The 26,678-nt window shown below is 42.5% G+C and overlaps 1 protein-coding gene across 1 annotated transcript; it reads right to left on the bottom strand.

Moving 5' to 3' along the window:
• Positions 1–162: 162 nt before the first annotated feature.
• Positions 163–24,849, bottom strand: LOC137915023 (cGMP-inhibited 3',5'-cyclic phosphodiesterase 3A-like). The gene is made up of 15 exons (XM_068758503.1): positions 24,766–24,849; positions 23,233–23,361; positions 19,797–19,847; positions 14,297–14,557; positions 12,010–12,167; positions 5,845–5,918; positions 5,166–5,317; positions 4,911–5,048; positions 4,594–4,705; positions 4,260–4,373; positions 3,518–3,717; positions 3,142–3,345; positions 2,343–2,504; positions 603–861; positions 163–473 (listed from the first exon to the last, which is right to left on the bottom strand). The coding sequence occupies exons 1-15, from the start codon at positions 24,847–24,849 to the stop codon at positions 163–165; spliced, it is 2,409 nt and encodes an 802-aa protein (XP_068614604.1).
• Positions 24,850–26,678: the final 1,829 nt, after the last annotated feature.

The following is a 26,678-nucleotide window of genomic DNA, read 5'->3' as shown; positions in this document are numbered from 1 at the left end:
CCTGTTTTGTTTTGTTTTTTGTATAGGCAATCATTTCCCAAACATCTACAGTGTTGTGTCTAAGTGATGTGCTGGCAAAAAAACAGGAGTCGGTTTATAGGATAAGAAAACAAGAAGTACTTCTTCGTGTCCTTTCTCTGTTCTGTTCCACATTTGCCTGTTTCACTGTGGACCCCCTAGTTCCGCTGCAGGTTCCGGGTCTTTCTGCGGAGAAACAGGCCACTCCGGTTCCTCCACCCCTTCCTCGGGAGCGTCTCCTTCTAGGAGCTCCTCCCTGGTTCCTGACTCCTCTTCCTCTTCATGGATCGCCAGGATTGGCTCAGCTACATTGTTTAAATGGACCGCCTCTGCTCCTCGACCCTGTTCCTGGGCCTCCTCTTCTTTGATCACCTTCTTCCACATCTCATGGTTCTCCAGGAGGTGCTGGGTGATTTGGCAGAAGACTTTCCTCCTCTTCTTCGAAACTGGTTTCTCTGGAACAGCAAGAAAACAAAAAATAAAATACAAACATAAACCTAAACTTAGACCTTAAAACAAAACTTCCAGTTGGGCCTCCCCCTCATTCAGGTTGATGTCTTTATCTAAGAACATGTAGTGCTTACGTGATGCGTCTGAGCTGGTGGATGCATCTTCCTCTGCAGTATCCTCCTCGTCCTCCTCCTCATTCTCCATGATCTCGGGCTCATCTGCCTCTGGGTTGGGCTCTACCCATCGTCCAGGTATGAGGAAGGCTGAATCGTAGGAGTTGCAAAGCGGACCCACGATGTGTGTGATGAATGACTCCTGGAGTTTGGCCAGCTGTGGCGCTGATCTGTCCATGAAGGGGCTGATAGGAAGACCCAAACTAGACTCCTCATCCCCCTAAGAATGGCAACAGGACAAAAGCATCACCAGCTGATGGGCTGCTTAATTGCAGTCTTAACCATTTTGAATGCAGCATTGCTTTTGGCTTAAGACAGATTCAAGCAAGGGCGGCCCGGTGGCGCAGTGGTAAGCACTGTTGCCTCACGGCGAGATGGTCGCGAGTTCGTCTCCGACTTGTGGTCATTCTGTGAGGAGTTTGCATGTTCTCCCCGTGTCTGCGTGGGTTCTCTCCGGGTTCTCTGGCTTCTTCCCACCACCAAAGACATGCAGCCTAGGCTGATTGGTGATGCTAAATTGTCCGTAGGTGTGGGTGTGTGTGTGAATGATTGTCTGTCTCTGTGTGGCCCTGCGGTGAACTGGCAGCTTGTCCAGGGTGTACCCCGCCTCTCGCCCATTGACTGCTGGGAAAGGCTCCAGCTTGGCCCGCGACCCGATGACGAAATAAGCGGTTGGAAAATGAAAAAAAAAAAGATTTGAACAAAAACTAAAATAAATTATTAATATTTACCCAAATTTTAACTGATTGGATTAAAGCCTAGATCTATGCTGCCCTAAACTGTATGTTTCGCAATAATGGATGAACTTAAGAATAGCCAACATGACATTTGGCTTCTACTGCACAAAATAATTTGTAGTGATATTGAAAAATATATCTTTAGAGAAAGGAAGATCTATCTTAGAGATCTATGTGATTTCTTTGAGTTTTCAGATGTATTCTAACTGTGCTATCTCCAAAAATCCAACACAAAACAGATTCAAAGCCTTCAATCATGGTTAACAGGTCATAATCAATCTGAAAAGAGCCAGCATAGCCAAAAATGCTCCTCCAGCCTGCACCCCCCCCTCACAGACGTGGCGGCAACATAGCCGTGGCACCGATGTGAAGCGGCACAAGGGTCTGAGCCTGACTCCGAGGTATTAGCAGAGATTATCTGCCATTCTGTGTCAAAGGTGCATGCATACTGTTACAAAGGTCAGTGAGGTTTGCATTTGACTGAGGACATGATGGTGTTGTGCCAGACCATAATATATTCAGATGTGTTTCAAGTTTAACTCATATTTGAATTCTAATATTAAACATTTTAATGTTAAAATGTTATGTTTGTTCCTGACCTCATTCTGGATCAGATCCAGAAGACATTTTGCATGATAGTGCATATCGGACCCCTTTATGACTGGGATTTTTGTTGAGTGAATTGAAAGCATATTTTACAAGATATTACAAGATATATGTTTTTTTTAAAGCCTTAATTGGAATTAAATGCAAAAATCCAGATTTTTGTTATTTTATTGTATCCAGTCGGGTGGCCGAAAATGTAATGTGATCTAAATTAAACCAAGCCGTTTCTACGTAATCCTGCTAATAATCAAGCCAGCAAACAAACAAACACCGCCAAAAATATAATAATAATAATTATTATAGGTAATTATTGGGATATCATGTGCACATATCATGTAGAACTAGATGGGTCGCTCACCTGTTCGTAGAACTCGTTGACGATCCCCTCCGTCCACTGCAGGTGTAGGTCCTTGGACTTCAGAGGCCCGTTAATGTCAGCCAGTTTAATGCACATCTGGCACACCAGCAACCTGTCATTCTCATTAGACCAGTCGATTCCTGTGGATGGGTCGTCACCAACCTTGAGGATCAGCAGACAGGCATGCCGTCGTTAGACATATCCAAACAAGCTGGCAGACACAGTGTGTGTCAGATGCATGCATTATGTAAATGTGATGCTTTTCCAGTAAGATTCAGCATATATTTACAAAAATCAATGAATTTGAAGAGGTACAACTTTAGATAATTCCGATTTGTACTGATGGTAGATGACAGTCCAGTACCAACACTTTACTAATACTCTCAATGGAAAATCAACAAGATGCTCAAATCCAAATCCAACAATCTGTCCACACTGAAACTAGTTTTTGAAAAGCTGCAGGGTGCTTTGTGTTGTTGGCTTAAGCTGATACTACTGCAAGTACTTCAAAGTCCTGTACAAACAGAACCATTCCTTGAAAACCACGGGATAGTTCCCTTTCGATATATAAATAAATATCGTAAGAGCTGAGGAATGAGAATAAGAAGAAAACATCTCTACCGGATATAGCTTGACTCTTAAAAATAAATAATGCTGCAACACTTTATAGTTCACAAGACAACACATTATCCGGTCGTACAATAAACTAGCCAGAAATCCCAATCCTTCAAAATTAGTTAAATGTGTCTAATCCTTTTATAATTTTTCCATACATTTTGTGTGCAAATGTCATAGCAACCTTGGCATTGAATTCTGCCAGGAAGTCAAAGTGCTTCTTCAGATCAGTGGCCAGTATGGCCTCAATGACGAGGAAACGGAAACGTTTAAACTCCACGTGGTCGAGGTTGACCAGGAAGTTGTAGTCTGGATGTGACATGAAGAGACTCCAGGCTGAGGCAGCATGGTGATTCTCCAGAACAGAGCGATCATTGTAAAGTACCGCCTGCAGAAACACACACACACACACACACACACACTTAACATTCACATAAACATAAAAATCATCACATCATATTATTGCTGATAAGAAAGAGTTTGCAAAATTAAAGGAGGCAATTAAAATGTTACAAATCTAATCCGGTACACTTCTCTACTGGCTGAGAGTGAGAGAGAACCTGTGGGGCGCTGGTGGCCACGAGGAAAGCATTAGTCCGCCCTGGGTGGTCAAAGTCGTGCATCGCGGCGGCCACGTAAAGGGCCATGAGCTCCAGAGCAGGTATGAGGCCTGACAGGCAGCCGTAACCGTCCTCTGACACAGTGTAGGTCTTTGAAACCAGGAAGCCCATATGACTGTGGGTTATTCCACTGTCGGAATCTAGCCACAAGGGAACAGACACAGAGGGGAGTGAGGCACATAAACACATAGCACGCGCACATCCTAAACACACACACACACACAATCATGCATACACACTTAAGCATTAAATCCACTTATATGTGTATCAAAGGGATGGCCTCAGCAAGGCATTCAAATGAGTTTAAGGAAATATGGGCTAGAGGAAAGTCTAATCTGCTTTCAATTTCATGCTGTTTGAGATGCAAATGAAAGCATTGAAAAGCCTGTGAAAGACAAATTGCGTATTGGATAAGGACACAGACTCCTGCAAGGTTTGATTCTCTGATGTCAATGAGATGCATCACTGTAAAACTACAGCCAGATAGCAAGAGGTAACTGGAAGTATGAGGATGTCTCTATGACAGTCTTTATGGTAGCATGTCGTCTGATTGTAAGTTGGAATAGCTAAACAAAAAGGCATTGAAAGGTCATGCCTTCCCATGTGGGAAGTTAAATTGACTTTACCGCTTCATACACGGTTTTACATGCAAATGTTTGCACGCATATTTTACGAGGCCCACCTGAGTCACTGGTGGAACCGTGATCAGTAATGAGGCTGGGTAGACCAGGTACAGCCTGAGTGGTGAGGTACCAGACTGCATGAAGCACGTCTGTGGCGTGGACCCTGTTGTGATCTGGGTCAAGAAAGAAAAGCGTGCGTTATCGTCTCCACCAGAGGGCACTGTCGACCTGCTTATGCCGCGACAACACAAGGGCTGCTTACAGTAAAACAGCATAAGACTGTAAAAACAGAATGGCACGGCCCTCTAGTGGCTGTATTCACAGTTACAGATGTGAATACGACAAAATTAATAATAATAATAAATAAATAAAACATAATAGGTTCGCGCTTACATGGTATATCTCTGTAACCGTTCTCCAGGGCATGGAAGTAGTTCATGAATTCTTTTACTGGGATCTTGAAGGTCTCAAACAGGCCAGTGTCTTCAAAGAGCCTGTAGGAGACCTGAAACACAATGGAATACACCCTTCAACATTTATATAAGTATGAAAGAATAGCTATAGAGAGACAGTGGCGGAGGTGTGTCTTACTTGGGCCATATACTGATAAAAACAAAACTGTTCTAACTAAATACAATAATTAATAATAATGATATTTGCACTCTTTTTGACCTCTGGGGTTCATCACTGGTGTTCTTTGACGCTCTCACCTGACTGAGGATTCGGCCACATTTCCCATTGGTCTTCTCCATCAGAGTGAAGATGGGGAAGTTCCAATTGTTTAGCTGACTCATCAGAGGTTCTAAGTCCTCCATTAATAATGGCTCTGGAGCCAGAGTTGGTTTGTCCTGTGACACATGATTAAAAATGGCAAGTGTATATACAACTATCTTTGTTCCAATGTGATATTATGGATTCTCCACAGCAGTTTACAGTGTGTACGTGGCGACTCGGCCTCGCCTTACCTCAGGAGGTATTAGTGGGTGGAGGATGGTGTTTTGGGAGGGGGCTTTCCCTTCCTCTGCCTCCTCCTCTATATGTGCTACGTCACTGCTGTCACTGTGGTTGGCTTCGTGAGTGCTGTCATAGTCGGAAGACACGACGACTGGGTCCTCTGCTTTTAGAGGATTAATAAAAGAAAGACGTCAGACTTCAGAAGAATGGAAAGATCAATCAATCAATTTGATGGATATCAACGGGATTTGTTATAGAATTGACATTAGCCTCTCTTAAATGTTCACTTCTCCTGATCCCAGTTTGCAATACTGAGAATATGTGCTTGAAGGTCCCTTATTCCAACTGTGTCTTATCATGTGTGTTCTTACAATGACCTATACTTACTCTGCTGGATATTTAACTGATTAATGAACACTGCAGCAAAATGTTTTACCTTGTGTCGACATGTTTCTGAATTACCGCTACCGGTACATGTTTAAATATTATCTGGCGTTGATATTACAAAAGCATTTTTCCTTTCGCATATTTTTTCTCGACTACTAAAGTGGTGACTTGGAAATGTCTCAGAGGGAGAGTAACTGTAAAACCATTCACTGTTAAGTAATAGTAATGTATGTTACGCTAGTAGCATCTAAATGTAGATTTACATTCGTGTGTGTTAGTGCAGAAACAAGATGAGGGGCCCACCTGACCGTGGGATCCTGTCCCCTTTGTCGATTGAGCCCTCTCCATGGCTCAGTTTCATGTATTGCCGTCCACAGCTGCAGACAGAAATGGTTTAGCAGGTTAGGTAGAGTGCAAACAAGGAAAAGGTTTCTCCATAGAGGAGAGCATTCGCTGTTGTTGCTGCGGCACGTGCCGTCTTGCTTCTTTGTCTGCTGAGTATGCTAAAGAGGTCTGAGTCAACGTAATCTGTTGACTTTTAAATGAGAAAACTTCCAACACCGTCACTAGAGACTGCACACAATCAGTGACGACGCTTTCCTTTGCCCTGACTTTTACAAACGAATATGTATGAAAACTTTTTTTTCTGAGATAATATGAACTCTTAATGACTCTCTCCGAGTTTTTAAATTCGGTGTTAATAATAACGCTGAGCATTCCAAGGAGTTTGGTTTTGACCTTCAGAGAAGCCTGCTAAACAAATAACAGAAAACATTAAATACTATGAGAAAACTAAATATACATTTGTGTATGAATGCAAAAATGAATAAAAGCAAAATATTCAGGACAATTGCCATTTGTCTTCATCTGTCTTCGCTGTCCAGTTGGTAGAAGTCGTTAAAGATTTAACAGGCTCGCGTAAAACAGACGTGCAGACACAAAGAAAAGCGCTCATGACTGAACTTAATGGATGCCCACATTAACACAAAGAGAGCAAGCAACAAAACAAATTTGCAGCAGGTGCTGTTACAAATGGCTCGTTAGAAACAGCGCTCGGAAGCGTCCCAGGCCCACGTGAAAACAATCACGTTTATTGACTGGGTTGCAAACCAGTCAGAAATGATTTATCTTTTATGGAAAGAACCTTGAGCCGGCTCGCTACTGCCTGGTTAGCTGTGTGACGCCGTCGGGAGCCTCCCGAGCTGCTCTCAACAGCTTTTCCATGTTTCTGCGCCGAGGCCTCCGTCAGGCTGTAGGTGGTTCCAATTAAAATACCGCTCCCTAAATGTTGTAAAACCTGCCTTCTCAGGGCAGGAAATGCCTGTCGTCAGAGCATGCCGTCACAGGGAGCAGAAAGGCCCGTAGTGTGTCTATCTCCTTCTGATAAATTGTTTCTTGAACACTTTAGCGCTGCAGCCACCCTGCTTAATGACCCCGAGGCCCCAACAAAGGGAGTTCTGTTGTGTTTGCAATGCCAGGTTGTGTAATGCCTTGCAGGTGTGGAATATAAAATAGTTTGATAGTTTGGCGGGCGAACAGTTAGTGCATTATTGTCAGAGGGTCTGGGCAGACAGCAGGCAGCACTTGGCTTAAGAGGTTGACTTTTAATGAAAGTTGAAGAACTGGCATGCACTCTTCCTATTCTGCTAAGGCAGCAGAATGTCTCCAGCCACTGACATTGAGTCTTCAGTGCAAAAATGTAAAAATAGAAGACTGGCCATTTTCACTTGAGGAAGCTGTCAGTCACAGCAAGGATACATATATATATATAATTATTTAGATAATATAATGATGATGATTTTTGTTTAAATATATTTTAAAAAAAGTACATTCTTCTGACACTAGAAGCGGCTGTGCAGAATCTTTTCTTTTTACCAAAACTTTCTTGTTTAAAATGACAGAACCATTTTAACATGAATTATATGATGATGAGAAAAAATTCACAGGTCTAACATAATTTATTTTAATTGCTTATTTTGCACAAATAACTTTCTATTATTTTAGAACTTATCATCTGTTTACATCATCTGGTCACGTCTATCCAATAGCACAGAATTAGCCAATCATTGTGTTGCTCTCTTTTTAATTGATTACTTATTTTACCTCTTTTCCTTTTTTGCTAATCTACACATCCTCCCCTTCCACATCGCCTCACTGTCTTCACAGCTTCACCAACTATAAAGCTTCAGCAGAGTCATCAGCCGCCACCACCATCTGTGTCTTACTTCAAGGGGATTTATCTTCCTGTTGCTCAGTATAGACACCTTTCTATCTGTCCTGATTTCAGCTCTAAATACATTTACCTGTACATTGTGCTGTGATTGAAGAATGGTTGTTTTTTCAAAATGTATTTTTTTCCAGTAAGCATATTCTTTTCCCCGTTTTTTTTTTTCATTCATTCTTTCATTCATTCATTCATCTTCTGAACTGCTTTGTCCGTTACTCGTCGTGCTGGAGCCTATCCCAGCAGTCAGCGGGCGAGAGGCGGGGTACACCCTGGACAAGCCGCCAGTTCACCCCAGGGCCGCAGATAGACAATCATTCACACACACACTCGGTGTGTGTGTGAATGATGGACAATTTAGTGTAACAAATTTAGTGTAACAAATTACACAAAAAAAACTGTGACCTTCTTGCTGTGAGGCAACAGCGCTTACCAATGTGCCACAGTTTTGCTTTATTTTAGTTTTATGACTTTGAATAAAGCCAAAGCCGATTGTGAACAGTCAATTGGAAAGCTTTCTCTGAAGTGGAAAATGACTGCTGCTCTCACACACTCAAAAGCACCGTAGCAATCTCCAGTGTAATCCTTAATCAAGGCAATTTCACTGCAGTGGAAAACACCGTATTCTGAGAAATACTCCAGCTTCATCTGCCGCTCGCATGCGGCTTATCTCACTGTCTCATGCACTAAACTCTGACTGGCCTCTGCCCACTCCACTCTCCGCTGCTCCCACATGTTACATTCAACCACTCTCAGCAGGTTGACAGATTGTCTTTGGTTCAGAGCCCAAACAGACAGTGTCCAAGCCACAGTAAACAGTGCAGTCATTATTTCTGCTTCCAGTAATCTACCTTCCCTTCAGCCAGATGACGTGACGACGATAACAGCAGTGTGGCCGGTGTTAAGGGAGATGGAAGGTACTCAATCGCTCTCTTTTTTTCACATTACGTCTGATCAAAAGCCAATAATGCTGCTTTGAAGAAGCCGCTATTTCTTCTTAAGCCTGTGCGTCACTAAAAGCTGGCCTGGCGGAAGAAGGAGGGGCAAAAAAACAAGTCTAATGTCCTAATTAAGATTGCACAGATTTGATAATGGAGCAGAGAGAAGGCAACTGCATTCATTTCCCCCCCTGCTACGCCTCCATGTGTTATCTCTCTCCTTTCCTCTTCTTCATTTCTGCATCTCACTATCTGAGAGGATCCCTAACAGGAATGATTAATGCTGTTTTGCTTGAAGTGTAAATACATTTTTTGTGTTATGGTATTCTTTGCCAGGTCTCAACGGGGATTAAATACACAATATTGAAGATAAATTACAAAAACAGTCCGTCCTACGCCTCCAAATTTGTGATCTGTTAAAGATCACTTGAGCAATCCTCTTTTGGCAGATTGTGGAATGGGAAGAGACCCTCACAGGTTTGCTCCCAACCACATTGATTCGTTATGAGTGGGCATAGATCCTCTCCACCGTCTTTAAGCTCGACATCAATGCCTTGCCAGCTTTTTATTTTATTTTATAAAAAACAGATGCCTCCAAAAAAAAGTGTTACTCAGAAGACATCCCTCTCAGCCGGAGTAAACGAAACCCAGGGACTCTGCACTCTCAAATTATGACTGCACAACCCCTGCCAGAAGACGCAGCTGTGACAGTGTGTCTGAGCATGTGTGTGTGTGTGTGCGTGTTATTTGTGGATGTCTGGTGACTGGGGAGAGACCCAGGTGTTTGCTTATACTCACACCACCATAAGTGGCCATAGCCGGGGCCTGCTTTTGGGCTGGGCTAAGTTTTAAGACCAGGCGACAGGGCTTTGTGTACAGAAGCAGCACAATGTGCTTACATTTACAGAACCCGTTCAAGTATCACAACGCCATTGTGCAAACAGACCCAAACAGACGCCGTCCACACGGTTCTTTGGAGGGTTCAAGACCAAACCGTGCTCGGGGTGGGGGGTCAGAGGAAGCTCTGCTAACTTAGTACAGGAAAGGAAATCATGCATTATTTAAAAAAAATACAAGGTTTCGTATTTTTGTAATTTTATTTTAAACATTCCCCGATTGCCCTCCCTTCTCCAATTTGTGGGTCTTCCTCATTTCATTTTACTTTCTTTATATCAATCACATCCTGATAAAATCTCACTAATAAAAACTTCACTAATAGAAGCATCATCATAACTGAGACCAATAAACAATATTACATTTGTAGTAAAAATGAAATTCTCAAGAGTAAACTTTGGAATAGCTAATGTGGAATACACATAGTAATTGAGTAAAAGCTACTCAAGTAATTCATCTAAGCACAATTTTGAGGTACTTAAAAAATATTTTTATCATCTCATGTTCAAGAAATTTTATATACGGTATATACTGTTGTTTTGTGTATTTGTGTGCGTGTGTGCGTACATTGTCAAACAACTGTAACTCATCTGAGACTGCATGGTCTGAACTCCCAGGCTGTCTTCTTCAGAGACGTCTTTCTGAGGTTCTTCTTCACATTAAAAATTAAGCTCCAGCATAACCTTAAGATAAAAGCTTTCATTCAAAATTAAAAAATGAAACTTTGAACAGCGGCACAAATGTTCTCAAAAAAAAAAAAATGTATCTAAATCCCAGCTGCCATCAGAAGACTTGACACAAACCTGACAAGCCAGAAGCTGGAAAGACAAAGATAATCCTTCTGGTTGTGGCATAATTTTAACATCAGGGAGCATTGTGCAATGCATGCTGTCCTTGTACTGCATCTGCACCCGCATCCTAAAAACATATTCAATAAATCACAATCAAGTAGGCACGACCACGCACAGCTGAACATTGTCATCTTTATTTTCTACTCCTTTCAAAGACCTAAAAAGGCACTAATTTTCCGGAAGTCTTGGAAGATATTCCTAACATAACATCACAGCAATCACAAGGTAATTTTAAAGAATGCAATGTCTGCACTGATGACCGTAAACAGAGTTATTTCTATTAGCAATCATGACTAATAAATGAAGTCTATCTCTATATTATAAATGTAATCGATCAATTTGATTTCAATTGGAAAAATAAAATTACATAAAAAAACAACTGAAATGAAAAATATTGTTTCCTGTCCTGTCGTTTTCTGGATGAGTTTTCTTGCTGAAAACAACGGAAGCATCCCGCCAGATTTCCTCTGCAGCTTTTACAAAACAAATCTCTCCATGCATCAACCCCATCATGCATCCTATCACACAAACACAAGCATGAAACACACTGGAGAACTGGAACCCGCGCCATCTCTATTCCGCAACACTTCCCTCCCAAAAACTAGAACCGACTCAAAAACCACATGCAGATCTAAATCGGAAGCGTGCTGCGTCAGTGCAGCATCAGTCTCGTGCTATCGCCTGCTGCTGGTGCCGATAGCCGATCTTAGTTATTCATGTTCATGCATCCGCCTGTGGGGCTTATTTCCATTCTGGCTCCCATTGCGCACACATCCCTTTACGAACGGCTGCACCATTACTGTCCACTCACGCTGACGTCTTTGGCATAACCACTGCCGCATCGCTGGGAATAAGTGGCTTCAGAGCGACTTGACTGTGTAAATCTGTTGGATAAACCTGAAGTATAATACTAACTGCGTACAACAATACCCAGTTAGGGTATTTAAAATGCTAAGTTATTGTTTATGCGGCACGGTGGCGCAGCGGTAAGCATTGTTGCCTCACAACAAGGTCACAGGTTCGAATCGGATTTGGGGCCTTTCTGTGTGGAGTTTGCATGTCCCCCCTTGTCTGTGTGGGTTCTCTCTGGGTTCTCAAGCTATCTCCCATCATTAAAAACATGCAAATAAGGCAAATTGGTTACACTAAATTGCCCATAGGTGTGAGGGTGTGTGTGTGTCTGTGAATGATTGTCTGTCTGTGTGTGGCCCCGTAATGAGCTGGCGGCTTGTCCAGGGTGTACCCCGCCACTTGCCCGTTGACTGCTGCAATAGGCTCCAGCACAACCCCCCGACAAATCGGTTAAGAAGATGAATGAATGAATGAATGAATGAAATTCCACTGCTTTGCTTCCATCAAAACAAATATTATTCAGTGAAGCTTCTTCTTGTAAGGAAAACACTAAATTGGAAAGCAAACGTAATGACCTGTGGGGCGATATCTGCTGAATCCACAACTGGAGAACAACAATCAGTAAGTCACCGAGGACGGGAGCGGTGAAAGGGAGAGTCAGAACAACAGAATACATGAATGATCAGTCATTCAGCTGCAGCTCGGGTACCTGCAGGTGAGAGTTTCATGGTAGGGTTTGATGCTGGCGCTCCGATCCCTTCGGACAGGCCCGGGTTCGATGGTAGGAAGGCCCGTGGCGGAGGTGGTTGTGGTCCATGTGGAGGAAATCCTTCTTAGAAGACCAGGATGGAGACTCTTCCTCAGACGCTGCAAACACACAAACACGCATGTTACTTTTCAAAAAGATTAAGTAAATTATCATTCATAACTAACTGGGGATTTTACCATGCACTGTAATTGCACAAGTGGCTTTCAATGTACCGGTAGTCAAAATTATCATCTATCATTATCATCACACAGTTGGTTTTTCTAAAACTACCAAATATATCCTGGAACATTTTTGCAATATGGGCCACATTCATGTTAATTTCTTAATTGGACTAAAAGAGAATTTAATCCAACCGGATGGCATTATAGCCAGCAGCTGAACCAATGATGCCCTTCTTGGCTCATTATTAGACACATCGTCAGTATTGATGTGTACAGATACATATTTGATCATGAAGATTCAGCCCCTCTGCTTTTCATTCCCTCTTTTGTCCCATTCTAGCAGTCTTCCTTTTAATCTGTCTTTACTTTGTTGGGACTCCCAGTAGTTTGTGCCCTCGTGATGCCTCCATCTGTTCAATGCTGTGCTGCATCCATCTCTCTCTCTCTCTCTCTCTCTCTCTCTGAATGACCTAGTAAAGATTTCCTCAGGATCCTGAATGAGCCCATTCACTGCTCAACATCATGCAGTATACTGAGCGCAAGCAGACACACACTCGCTCACTGAACAGGACATTTCACATTTTTGAGGCTTTGGCATGAATTTAATCTGCTTAATTTTAGAATGTGGTTGTAAAGGTGAAAGACATAAGAAATGCATTTGCACACAAATGCACAATCAATGCATATTTGTCCACTCACACATTTATATACAGTATATATATATATATATATATGTGTGTGTGTGTGTATACAGCTGCATGAATGGAGCTCCATGTACTTCATATGTTGTTGTTTTTTTGTATTGTGCATAATAAAATGTCTAAAAATATGCATTAAACTCCTTATTTTAAGAGTGGAAAAATGAATTTTGTGATATGAATTTCAAGCACAATACTTCCTTTTTCCCATTAAATCCATGCAGAAACACACGCGAAGCAGAAATAAATGATAGAAATATGCGCACACACACACACACGCATCACCAATCCCAAGCCATTCTCACAAAAATGGAAGAAAAATAATTATAGTTGATCTTTGCTGCCGCCAACGTTGATTCAAATCTGCAGCTAGACTTATGTTATGAGTGTTAATGTGTGAAAAGTGAGATCAGATTGTGTTCAGCCTTGTTTGCATAGTACAGGCCAATGCAGTGGCTTTTTCATTATTTTATTTTGGAGAAAATGTGCAGTGTTGGTTAAAAAAAGTGAGTTTAGAAAAAGTGCTTGAAAGGCATCAGTATGCACCATGATGGACATCAAACTCTTAGCCAGGAGGCAGAAAAGCAAGCGCAGGGCTTTCCACTCCTGTATTAACCGCTCCACTCCTCCTATTCTCCTCCTGGGCAGTTGGAGTCAGGTAATGCATCTCTGGGGATTGGAGGCTTAAGGAGTGCAGCCTCGCCGGCCACTCAACAGGAGCAGTTTGTCCAAGCTACTTTTACAAAGTTCAAACGGTGTGAAAATGCACCTGTTAACCGAGAGATGGGCTTAATGGCTTGGCAGGCATCAACCACACTCCAGCCGGGAGAGGTATCCTCCTCGGGTAAATAAATGTTGCTGTAATCATGGAGGGGTTCAGTTTTCTTTACACAACCATGTCCATCTCTGTTACCTTTTAAGAGGCGCGCTCACCTTCATGTAGCCTCTCCACTTCTGCTCGACTCACATGTACGGTACATACACACACACTGTCCTGGCTCTGCACATCGATCATGTTGACACAGCTGTGCCTGTGAAATGGAGAACGGCGCTCCGAGCAGTAGACACTCTCTATTTGTCTTCCCTCAACTCTATGAAAATATTCTCCTTCATTTGACGCTAAAAGCTCCGAGAGCAGGAAGCACTCATTAGCTGAAACATAGGCTGAAATATTAACATGTGTGCACCGTGTGCTATATAAATCATTTGGCTATAATAAACCAGACGGCATTTCCATCTAAGGATTATTTTCAGATATTTCTAAAAACGAATCTTTATTTGTCTAGTGTCATAACTACTTGAGATTAACCATTCGGACTCTCAATATTTGGGTGAAATACGGCGCTTGATCTTCATTTATTTCCTTACCTTGTGGATGGATGTTCTCTCGCCTTTCTCGGGGCCCTCTTCTGAGTCGGAGAGAGTGTAGGCATCGCTGGGGTTAAGCAGGGGAACAGGGCGTGGCCGGTGCAGCGGTTGGAATGTGAGTTGGGTTGTTAGGAGCTTGCTGACGGCACGCAGAGAGGTACAGGTATTGGGGGGCAGAGAGGGGTCAGCTAACAGGTCTGTGATTAGTCCGTGAGCTTCTCCCATCACTGCTATGTCCACCATGACGGTCGTCCCTGAAGACTGTGGGGTGACAGGAAGAAAGGGAAATCAGGTCATCATTAGTGGATCTTTATTTATTTAAATGTTAGGTAGTTTGGAGAAATCAACATGACACTAGATTATCGATGCCCATAAACAATAACAACACAAACAATACAAAAATAAGAAAATAGGCAATGCATTCCATGGCACTATTAGAGGAGACTTTTTCTATCAGTCAGACTGAGATAATTTGTTAAGTGTATTTTAGTGTTTTCAGATCCTCACTTCAAATACGTTATTTGATACCATATATGGCTCCTTTAAGCTCAGAGAATGTAAAAAAAAAAAAATGAAGGGAAGGAGAAGAGGAGTCAGTGAAGCTGACGTACTTGCAGTCTTTCAGACATCTGAACAGCGTCATGCAGCGCAGTGCGACAGTCGACGCTTGAGGAACGGATTCATTACCAATGTCTAGGGTAGAAGGTATGACCTTTGACCTCCTCACTTCTGAGCCGCCGTCTGTTTCCGGCCGCCTCGCAGTTGGACAACTACAACTAAACATAGATCAGAGTTGGCTGCCAGTAAACTTATCTAATGCACCCACGAGTTCACACTGAAGAATGTTATCAGATATCTCATTCACTTTGCATTTTATTTTCCTGGTTGATTCAGATAGTCATTGTGTTTATACAATCTGGTGGTTTGCAGCAATATAAAGGCCGTGTGTTCATTGGTTGTGAGGTCATTCCATCACAGTGGAACGCGTTTATTGATGGATCTGTCACACGAACCGCTCTGAGCATGAAAATCATTTTTTTAAAGACAAAGAGACATCCTGTTGGATTGCCCCATACCTCCTTTTGTCTGAGTCTTCTCCTTCTCCTCCCTGTCCTCTCATACTCTCCTCTAGTGCATGCCTCGAGGAAAAGACGTAAACACCTGCCTCTCAGCTCATTTGCAGGCAGATTTATTAGATTGCTAAAAGGGGGATTTAAGGAGAAAGTAGAAAAAACAACTGCCTTTTGTCAGGATCAAACATGCATGCATGTACAAACACAGAAACTCAAGGTCAATTTTTGCAAACTATATAAAACCACCCACCACAGGCTCTACTAATACTGTACTTTTGGCTTGTCCCCCGAGGGATCCCCACAGCAAATCAATGTTCTCCACTTCACCCTGTCCTTTGCATCGTCCTCTCCAACACCAGCCACTCTCATGTCCTCCCTCACTACGTCCATGTATCGTCTCCTGGGTCGACCTCTAGCCCTGTTCCCTGGCAGTTCCATCCTCAGCATCCTTCTACCGATATAGTCCCCGTCTCTCCTCTGGACATGTCCAAACCATCAAAGTCTGTCCTCTCTGACCTTCTCTCCAAAACTTCTAACCTTCACTGTCCCTCTTATTGTCTCATTTCCAATCATTTCCAACCTGGTCACTCCAGGAGTGGCCAGGTTGGAAACAGTGGTTGATGTTATCACGATGGAAACATCTGCACTACTTGTAAATTCCATTAAACACAGGGATTAAAATCATTGTAATTTAACCTTTCAGTCAGACTGTTTTGGCAGACCTCTGAAATTTTAGATACAATGACATTTATGGATATGCCAAGATAATTATAACATGCAGTTTGATCTTGTAGTAGATAATTATTTTCTGATTTTGCTGATGCCAGACCTTGGCACCAGACACTCATCCCCCTAACCTGGCCCATGTCATGCGTATCAACACAAACCTGTGTGAAATTAGATGTTTGATAGCCTGCATTTGATAAACCAGAGTAACAGTTTCAATAAACAGATATGACTATCTTGTAAACATACCAAGACACACTCTGCACCAGACATGAACAGTGTGTGATGGATTTTAGTGCTAATCACAAAGATGTGAAACATCACTGGTCTTATTTGCATACGTGAACACAGTTTAGAGCAGTATGCCAATAGACACGCCATAGATTAACACCCGCGCAGCAGTTCATGTAAACCAAAGCTAAAGCCAGTCAAAACAAACCAGCAGTCACTCCGGAGTGACTGGACACAAAGCTGTGGTCTACTCAGCTTTGTGTGCCGTTTCAGTCACAGAAATGTGCACCAAAATGCAATAAATAATTACAAATGAATACTGGCATAATCAGGCATACCAGATCAATGGGGTTTGAGCTCACTCATGCTGTTCACTGATCAATAACTAATATCCATGCATGATAGGGTTAAAAGAAAAAACATACAGAATCATGTTGAAAGTGATGCATCCATGGTATTCTAACTTGCACCCCCATCAATTTAGATGTTTGGACAAAATGTAAAATTTCACAAAAACACAATTTATCACAGACAACATCGCCGAGTGTTGCAAGGATTGGAAGAACATTGTTGTTTCTGCTGTGTCCACACGCTTGTTGCCAAAAACTGAATTAGACAGATGAAGTGCATGCGATGCAACAAACAAGGCGTTGATCCTTCTGTCTAATGATGGTTATTAATGGCATGCATAGACAGGGAGGTCACATTTTTGCCATTTTTGAGATGGTCCATTTCATGCACTTTTAACCCCTCGGCTCCCTCATCTAAACATGCAGCGTAAAAAAGCCTTTTGTGATATGTGGACCATCTTAAAATTGTGCAATGGTGAGGATATAATGCATCCCACAGACAGGACAAGCGCCTCAGGTGCTGACTGTAGAATGGCTGATTCTCTTAGTAAACACATTTCAATAAGTGCATAAATGCTTCCTTTGCAATCAAGGCCTCACACAAATCCCAAAATTGCTAGATATGCAGGAGTTTTCTGGCCAATATGCCGGAGAATACATTTCAAAAATACTTGGGTGTTTCCAATTTGAGTTCAATGCACTGAAAATCATTACTGCGCAGCTTTCTATACCAGTAGCATTATAGTGAGTGTCATGGCCATAATTAGAACTGTCAAGCTGGATTAGGAAAGAAGGAGCCTGGGAGATGGCGATGTTCTCAATTCAAAACAACAGGGCAGTGATACAAGACAAAGCACAGCTGAACAGTAACACAAAAGTCCACGGAGACGCTCCTCGACCCTTCCTCGACTCCTACAGACAAAATTACACACAAGCATCACTTCCATTTCCCAAATAATCTCCTACCTCATCGCTGTGACCCAACCTCTCTCCGTCAGCGAGACCCAAGCCATCCCGAGCCGGGTTCTCGGCCGCAGCCAGGAAGCAATTACACTATTTATTACATGTTCTATCAAAACGGGGTGTGCTGGGGGCCGTGGGGGGATAAAACAAAACAAAAAAGAATAACTGCCTCATTAAGGATTTACTGGGAGAGGTCAAGCCAGTTGACCCCAAACATGGGGTCTATCTCATCTCCAAGGAAAGCTTTGCTTTTCCTTCCACATATTTCAGGGGGTTTCATTCGTGCAACGGGAGCCAGCTTAGATTTAAAAAGCAGCGATAAAGAGGAAAGGAGAAGGCAAACAATATGAGGGAAAATGATGACTCACGCCTGTGCATGAACGAGTGAGGATTTAGCATATACCGGTAATGCAAGCCGTTAAATCCATATCCAGTGGGTACAGTCACAGGTCTCTAAAAAACCTCACGAACTGAACGCAGCATTTTAAATAAAAACAAGTTCAAACTTTATTTCTCTTCCTTGGCTCCTGTTCGGGAAACGGCATCAGCTCAGAGGTGTTTTACTGTCGCACATCGTAAAAAGTAGGAGTTTGAAATCTGCGAATACTTTGTGCAACCTTTGTGGCAGATCCAATTATATCTCAGGCAATAATAATTATGTGTTTTCAGTCAGTGTATTTAACGTGTCACAGGACGCAGTTTTCTAAGAAAATATTCCACTAGATTGTCATAATGGTAGGAACGACAAAAGGGGCAGTGACCTTTTTCAACTCGAAAAACCCACAGTTTATGAAACACCGATCTCGTGTTTGAATTGAACACAGTAATTTGGAGACGTCTGCAACACAACTGCGATGTCACGGCTCGTCTGCCTCACAGACCACTCTTCTAGCTTTTCGGTGATTTAGAATAACAGTCACAAGATCCAGGCCTACAAGCGCTCTTTTCTCTGATAATCTCCCTGGGTAAAGTTCCGAACCCAATGTGTTTTTCAAGTCGAATGCAAATATTTAAACAGCTCTTTCCATACATAACTTCACTGTCAATTCCTAAGCTAAAACATCCATGACAAGCTTCAGAAGGCGGGGGGAAAAGAGGTGGTTTGGAAAACGAGCCTGCTAGTGTGTGCATGTTGGCGAATGCGACACAGTAGAGATTAATCCAACGCTCCGGTCACCAGCTAAAGAACAGAGTGTGTGATTTAACCACTCTGTGTGCAGTGCACACCACACTGAAGTGCTACAGGCCTCTCCCACCAACGACATCGTCCAAGAGAGCAGAGCCAAGGGAAAGCAGCCAGGAGATGGAAAAGGTTGCCAACATAAGCCTTGACTCCTCACACGTCTCGTCAGTCTCTGGACTATTACAGGATCCCACTGACAAACACATGGGATCCAAATCCAAAGAAAAAAAAAACTGAACTGACCACTGACTCTAAATGGCAGCTTACGGAATGCATCAATCAAAAAATGTGTTTACTTACCAACCGACCCGACGGAACGAGAACAATATTTCAAAAGACTAACATGCTATTTGAACATTTCTCTTCTCTCATTTATTTCCCCCCAACTGCAATTGTTCAGCATTTACTGCTATCCAAACATACATTGTCAGTGCAGACAAATTGTCATTTCATTCACTGTCCTGATGGCAGAACACATAGTCCAGAGAACACACACACACACACACACACACACTTTGTACGGCCTTGCCAACACTTAGGGCATTGTTTGTTCTGTATGTTCTCCAGAGCACTGCCCTGTGGCTCTGCTTTAGCTCAATACATCAATTCCCAAACATGCACACACACACCCCAAAGATGGGAAAGGTAATCTCAAGGATGTGGCTGCATGTGTCTGCCCTCTACAAACTGTGCCCTCTGTGATGAGTCGCTCTAGTTTCAATTCCCTGGCCTTTAATGGTTTGTGCAGAGCCAAATCACAGACCTACGTCCTTTAGACTAACAGAGCGCAACAATGACTGGTGGGAAGTGACAAAATGAGAGGCTGAACAGGCCTGTAAGTGCCAGGACTTCAGCTATTGACATTATTTAAAGGTGCATGTAGTAATAGAGATCAGGGCACTGGTTAATAAGTGCATGCATCTTCCTGTCAGCTGTGTACTGGCGTGTCTCTTGTTTTGGTGGACAGTTCCAACCTGTGATCCTCGCGAGCCTCTCTTGTGGTCCCATTCTGAGCGAGGCAGCATCTGTTGGAAAAAAGAGACACGTTCAAACCACAGCGCTGCGAATCCTGTTTCTGTCCTATGACTTGCCGCCTCACAAAGGCGAAACCATAATGGAGATACAGCACATTATAATGGAAAAGGGGCGGTTCTAATGAATCCCACAGGCTTGGTACAGTTTAGCTCCTACTGACTGCCTTGGGGGGGGGGGCTTTCTTGAGTCAATGAATGCATCGGTGCATTTCTGTCACTGATTTTGGGTGAACATGTTGCATGAGAGCGATAATGGAGAAACCCAGCATGTCACTGTAACAAATTGCTGCAGCACACACTGAAAGAAAAGGGCTCTGTATGCACTGAAAAAAAAGAACCCGTTTGAAAACATCTACTTGAACTGTGGAAAATTAAATGTTAGGGGGAAAAAATATTATCGATAGATCAGAACAAGTTGATTGAGATATATTTTCAGAGACTTTTGGGAATGGCATGCGAATCCCGTACTTTGAATCGTGGAACCTTTGATTCATTTCGCTAATCAAAACGTAACCTTGATGTGTTCGACCAGACAGGACACAGGTTTTTAATAATTTGGCTGCTTTGTGGGGACTTTGATTGTACATCTTCATCATTGGGCCAAAGTTCTGGCAGCAGTGGCTGCTGCTCCTCAGAACACGGTGACCCTGACAGAAAGCAAGCGAGGTAGCTGTCACGGCAATCGGCAATCATAATCTCGGCATTGCATTCTCATGTCCGCCATTTTTCCCCAAAGACTGCAGCTATGAAGAGCTCAGACTTTCTGATCAGCCGTAAAGTTATATCTGTGGCCACTTTAAAACTCTATCAAGCACCAACAAACCTTTTATGTGCACTAAAATAACCAAGCTAGATAGCATAAACCCTGCATACAAGAGAAGTACATAAGTGTAAATATTTCTGTCAGGAAACTGGAGGGTCATTTATCTTGTTCTTTACTGCTCTGACAACTTGTCAGCTGCTCCTGCACAGTCTTGGTGGAGTCCTGCGCCGTTAGAAGGTCACGGCTCTGCAGCTTCTGCAGAAACTGTTTCAGTCTTACGGTCTCATTTAATCCAACCTTTTATCCCCTTGCTCCGAGAGACAGACACAGAAGTCTACATGCACTCTTTGACGTGCCATAACAAAAAAAAAACCCACATGAATTCAAAGCCGGGCATAACACTAGAGCGCCGCAGATAGCCTCTTGCACAAAGTGACTTAACAGGCCACAGCGAAGTTCGGCTCCCCTGAAAGTGCACGATGTGGCATTTATTAAATCAAACAGTGCAACAGTGCTCCTTTTTATCGAGAAATTCCTAGAATACAACTATTATCTCTGCTCAAAAGCCCAGTTAGAAAAAGACTAGACGATAATCAAATCAAGGCTAAATTACTTATATGTGCCTGAAATGAAGAAAACTAACCAAATAAGGCCAGTTAATCTAGCATGAACAATGATGGTTGAAAAAAAAAAAACATGCTTCAGGAGCATGGAGGAGTCTATGGTTACACTAAAAACATGCGGCAGTTCACTGCCAATATTATGTCTGGAGAGGTAAAACCGCATATGAATGATTTCTTAGATATCTCCTCGCTTCTCATGGACACCCTACAGCCAGCACAACCAAGTCAAGCAGTAAAATGTCCTTTTGTCCTTAAGCTCCTAGTGTACCCACTGGGAACAAAATAACAGCTCAGAAGAAGTTCATATGCCCTCCGTTTCATCCCCTGCAAGATTCATCATGCTGCCCCATAACTCAGCCAGGCCTAGTAGTGACTTTCCATTGCTTAAAGCAGTAGTCGTGACTCGTAAGAGACTGAGGCCAGGCCTCACGAGAAAAAAAAAAATATTTTTGTCTTTGTGCATGTGTCTTTCAATTACGACGCAACCGCCAGCTACAAACATGACACACTCAATGAGGTCAAAGGCATGTTTTTCTTTTTTTTTTTTACTGTCATTGCATTCTTGAGTTTTATGATGGAGAGTGATTTTAGTTCAGAAAAAACCAAGAGCGACAGCCCCCCCCCCTCAAATACTGTATAATGGAAGCAGTTGGCAATTTGCTCATGGCGCTCAAAGAGCCAACAAACACATAAGAAAAACACAGCAATGTCTGTTTACTGAAGTCACGACCCAGTTACTCAAGACAATCCAACGCATTTGGTATGGGAAGCTAGGAATGATTTACTTGGTGGAAAATAAACCTTGTTACTATGCAAAAAGAAACGTGGGCCTACTCGTGGACTGTTGTAAGCAGTTCCAAAATGCTTACAACAGGATCTGTAGATATTTTTTTTTAACATTAGCATTGATTTATATTTAAAATGCAAGCCTATTATTCAAGTCCAAGGGACGTGCCGTCTTCTTCTTTTAACCAGATTTAGCTTAATTCAGTGTCATCATTTTTTTTGCAGGTTTGTTAAAGTCATGGAGGCTCCTAGTTTTGATCTATTTACACACTTATATGGTTGTGCATATTGAAGTTCATGGAATATTCAGAGTCATAAAACAATTGTTCCTGGAAAGAGGGAATGTGAGCACCAAAAACAAAATTTCAATCTTTGTTGGAAGAGAGTGGAAGAAGAAGAAGAAATCGCAGAGAAGGCTATCTAAGAATTTCTTCGGTTTTGGTTTCAGTAATTTGGATTCAGGTAATTCAATCTCTTCAACGTTTTCTTCAATTTATTTTGTTTTAAGTTTTTAATTCTACATAAATACACATATCTTCTTTTTGTCTTAATGTCACCTCATGGTGTTTCATTATTGAAGGCACTATGTTTGTTGTGACAGTTAGCCTTTGCATGACTAATAAGTGAGATACAAATTCAATTTGGCAATTCAGACTGATGAATATTAGCAAATATTAGCTTCAGCTGAATTTTGCCACGCTTTCTTCAACCAAACATTCAAGTGGATCCTGTCCCGGAATTCTTACGCTGTTGTCCCTCTAAGATGGAAACCTTTGCAAAAAAAAAAGGGTGATAATTTCAATTTTGAAGGATCTTTGGCAATCCAGGTCTGTGAGTTTGTTTAGAAAACTTTATATGTGTCAAGAGAAATCATAAGGAAGCGTACTCATAAATAGGTAAAATGAAATTGTAAGCCACACAAAGAAAGCAACCGGTCAAAACATGATGCTTGCCCTGTGCACATTTATGACTCCAAAGAGTCGGAGCCAGGTAAACTCCAGGCCTTCCTCTGATCCAGTGTGTTGAGAGGGCAGCGGTGTGGATGCCAGCACGCAGCCGTGCCCTGTCCACCACCGTGGCTCCGGGCCACAGCCCACAGCACACACTGCTGCTCCTCTGAGGTGCTGGGTAAACACCGCAGTCTCAAACACACACACACACACACAAACTACTGGAATATACTTGTTGTTTGACTTGTACCCACCAACAACCAGCTGAGAACCACTTCCCCGTTTGGTGTGAAGTGGTGGGTGAAGCAGAAGCAGAACCCACAGCACAGCTCCACTTTCACACTGAACCACCCGAATGCCTCGTCGAGAGCCCGAGCGACCGTCTGGAACCCATCGTAGAGCACGTTTCTAAATCCGTCCGGAAAGGGAACCAGAAACTCTTCTTGTCCCAATATAGCCCAGCACTATTTTACTGCGAGCAGTGTATCTTAATTTTTCATTAATGATGAAGCCCTCTTTTCTTTTTTTTCTGCCTCCCTTGTCCTATTTCGCTCCTCATTACTGGCTTCATGTGACAGCAGTTGATGTGCGGCGTTGACATAGATATTCAGGGACTGTGTTAGCAAGATGGACTGAAATCCAAACCGGATGGCCATTGAGGAAATAGAAGAAGTGCCGACTTGAGCTCTTCTGTTTGTGTAAAAAGAGAAAACCTAGAGAAAGCTGATTGGACAGTATTTTGGTTTCATTAAGGCCAGGAGATCCGACTGCAGTCGTGTTATCAGCTTGATCCGAGGGTTTGATGCACCCACTTTCTGTCCAATTAAGCTCAGCGTTCTCTCTGCAAAGTCATGGATTCCAACATATGCCCACTTGAGTAAGTGAACACACACACATGCACTGAGAATCATGCCCACTGCTCCGTGGTCTCAGAAGATTCTCTTAATTACTGCGCCTTTGTTCTTTTATCACTACTCTCATTCAAAAATATTCCATCTCCCCGCGCTCAATTTCACTTCAACCATCAAAGCCGAAAACAGGACAGATTCTACAAAGTCTGCCTGTATGAAGCGATAGCAGCCGAGTCATCAGGATGCCATCGAGGTGACAATCAAAGGCCCATCGTGCTCATGTTTACTCTTTATTGCCCCGAATGGCTTTGAAAATGAGGTGTAATCTTGTTATGTACCCCCAGGTGGAGGTATTCTCATGATTAGTGCCATAAAAATGTTTTCTCTTGGGGTCATTTTTGGGAGACTGTCCTCTTTGTTCAACTTTTTAAGAATCGTGACAATGCATATTTAAAAGAATATCATTAGATAGTGTGTGTGTGTGTGTGTGTGTGTGTGTGCGTGTGTAGGTGTGTGTGTGTGTGTGTGTGTGTGTGTAGGTGTGTGCGTGTGCCTGTGAGTGTGTGTGAAAACACATGTGATAACTTGACATTTAAATTATTGATCTCGCCATTTATGAATTTACTTTGCAGTTCTTTGTATTTTCCACTCTTACATTTTCATAAAAAATAATTATTATCCTCTTTGGGAAATATCTGCATAAAGGTCCAGACTTTAATTGGACACAAGGCAATAGTAATGCAAGAGGGGAAGGGAAAATAGATATTAAATGACTCAGAATTAAGAGGGTTGTTTACTTTGTACAATAAAACTGCAATCTAATGTAATGTGGAAAGGCATGGGCTGAGACAAACACAGATTTTTGACAGAAACCTTTTGGCTCTTCCACCCAAAACATGGCAGCCGCTGGCAGGACCCTCGTAAATCCTTCTCTACCTGCCTGCTGAGGGGAGAGTTTGGAGAGTCATTCCTATTCATGCTGGCTAATGTTTTACAGGTTTTACCGTGGGGGTCAGTCATCTTGCGCCATTTGCGTCATTGCAGGAGGGAAGGGAACTATTGAGGTGGGCTGCCAAAGCTGAGGGGGCCATGTGCAGCCAATTAAGGACACACTTGTGTGTATAGAAAGATTAGCACATGCACACCTAAAAGCTATTTGGATTCCACACCCTCTCATATTCTCTGTCTAATGCCCGCAAAGCAAACACACACGTGCACACATACACCTATACACACACACACACACACACACACACACAAAATGAACAAAAGCACACTTGCACGTGCATTGAAAAGGCTCACATAAACAAATACAGTGGAATGATGAATTTCAGACACTTTGGCTTCTCTTTAACCCTCCCCTACGTTTCACACTTTCTTGCTCAGACTCTTCTAATTTCTAAAGTGTGACCAATGGGATTCATCGTCTTCCTGGGAGAAATTGAGTTTGATCTCAGAATAATCTCCCAGTATCATTCTGTGCCAGTGATGGGCCTGTCATTCTACCAGAGTGAAAGCCCTTAATAGTTGTATGACATATTCTGACCTTTAAAACAAAGAGATATTAAGTCCCACTCATGCGGATATTTGATCATAATTCAACACTATTTTTTTTTTTCTTTCTTTTCTTATTATTTGTATATAGAGAGAGAGTTTTCCGATGCTGGCCGACTCCTTGTCAAGCAGTGAGTTTCCCCAACTCCTCACATTCAGCTGGGTGAAAATGAGGGATTCTGGCTCAGCGGACCTGGCGGCCCGCCTCAAGACGACATGCCAACATCATTAGTCTATAACGGTCCAGTCAGGATTACTGCTGGGGCCGGGAGAGCTGAGAAGGGAACACAGCACTAACTTGTTTGTTTATTTTACAAGTCTCAACTCTGTTCAGTCTGCAAAGATGCCAGCAAGGCTTTGTCTTCTTGAATTCACTGCAGATTCAAATGGCGGACAGTGTGTTGATAAAAGCAGCTTTTCTCTGGACAGCAGCACATTTGATGGAAAGTATTATGTCAGGCTGTGACATTTTGATTCATCTATATGCTAACAATCACTGGTTGGCCAACCGGTTTCCCCAAAGGTGGCTGTAGCTCCCTGTTAATTGGGTGATTAGAAAACCATCAAGAGCTCAACTTGTTAGCTCGTGTATATTTTGTATTAGTATTGGCTTCATATTCATCAAATAAGAAGGACGGTGCTGAGATAAAGAGAGTTCCACATCATCCCTCAGCCACTCGGCTTCTTCAGCCGCTTCCAGCTAAGCTTTCCTGACAAAATGGCAATATTGATTTATGCGTCTTCTTAAAGACTTTCTGTAGCATTTATGAATTACATGGTGAAAGTTCAAGGTGATGAAGAGAGTCAGTTGGTAAAAAAGGATTGTCATATTTTTCCTCGTTCGGTTGCCCACAGAACCTGTTTAAGCAATGAAAATGATAGATTTGTGCTAGTTTAGCGCTCAGACAACAATGCTGGGTGTTACAGCTCCACTGTAAAATGTTTTTTTATGAAGCTTCAAGTCTGACTGGAACAGGATGCAATATTTCTTCTGTAGGAGGAGATCCACGTCAAAAGGGTTTCTCAAAGTTAACAAGCAGTTCAGCAACGAAACACGTCGGACCTGACCTTGACATGTGAAGTGAAGCAAATACACCAAAAACGCTGGCTCGTATTAATTTTAGCTGATTAATGAAAATCTACTATTTGATAATAGACTGTTCAAGCTTTTTTTTTTTCAATCCAATTTAGGCTTTGCTAGAAGATAATTTATTGAATAGGGAATGAGAAGAGTCCACTCACACACAACGCTCTGAAAGCTGCGTGTGAGTGTGTGCATGCATGCTCCCTCCGGT

This window comes from Brachionichthys hirsutus, unplaced genomic scaffold (assembly GCF_040956055.1).
Source record: "Brachionichthys hirsutus isolate HB-005 unplaced genomic scaffold, CSIRO-AGI_Bhir_v1 contig_1416, whole genome shotgun sequence".
In the NCBI taxonomy this organism is placed as follows: Eukaryota; Metazoa; Chordata; class Actinopteri; order Lophiiformes; family Brachionichthyidae; genus Brachionichthys; species Brachionichthys hirsutus.
This window is presented reverse-complemented; position numbering and strand designations above follow the sequence as displayed.

Coding starts and splice junctions, on each gene's coding strand:
- LOC137915023 (XM_068758503.1), bottom strand. CDS start 24,849: ATGACTGACCCCCACGGTAAAACCTGTAAAACATTAGCCAGCATGAAT. Junction 14,558..19,796: donor GAGGCTCGCGAGGATCACAG/GTTGGAACTGTC, acceptor GTCACCCCACAG/TCTTCAGGGACGACCGTCAT. Junction 4,374..4,593: donor CGGTTACAGAGATATACCAT/GTAAGCGCGAAC, acceptor TTCTTGACCCAG/ATCACAACAGGGTCCACGCC.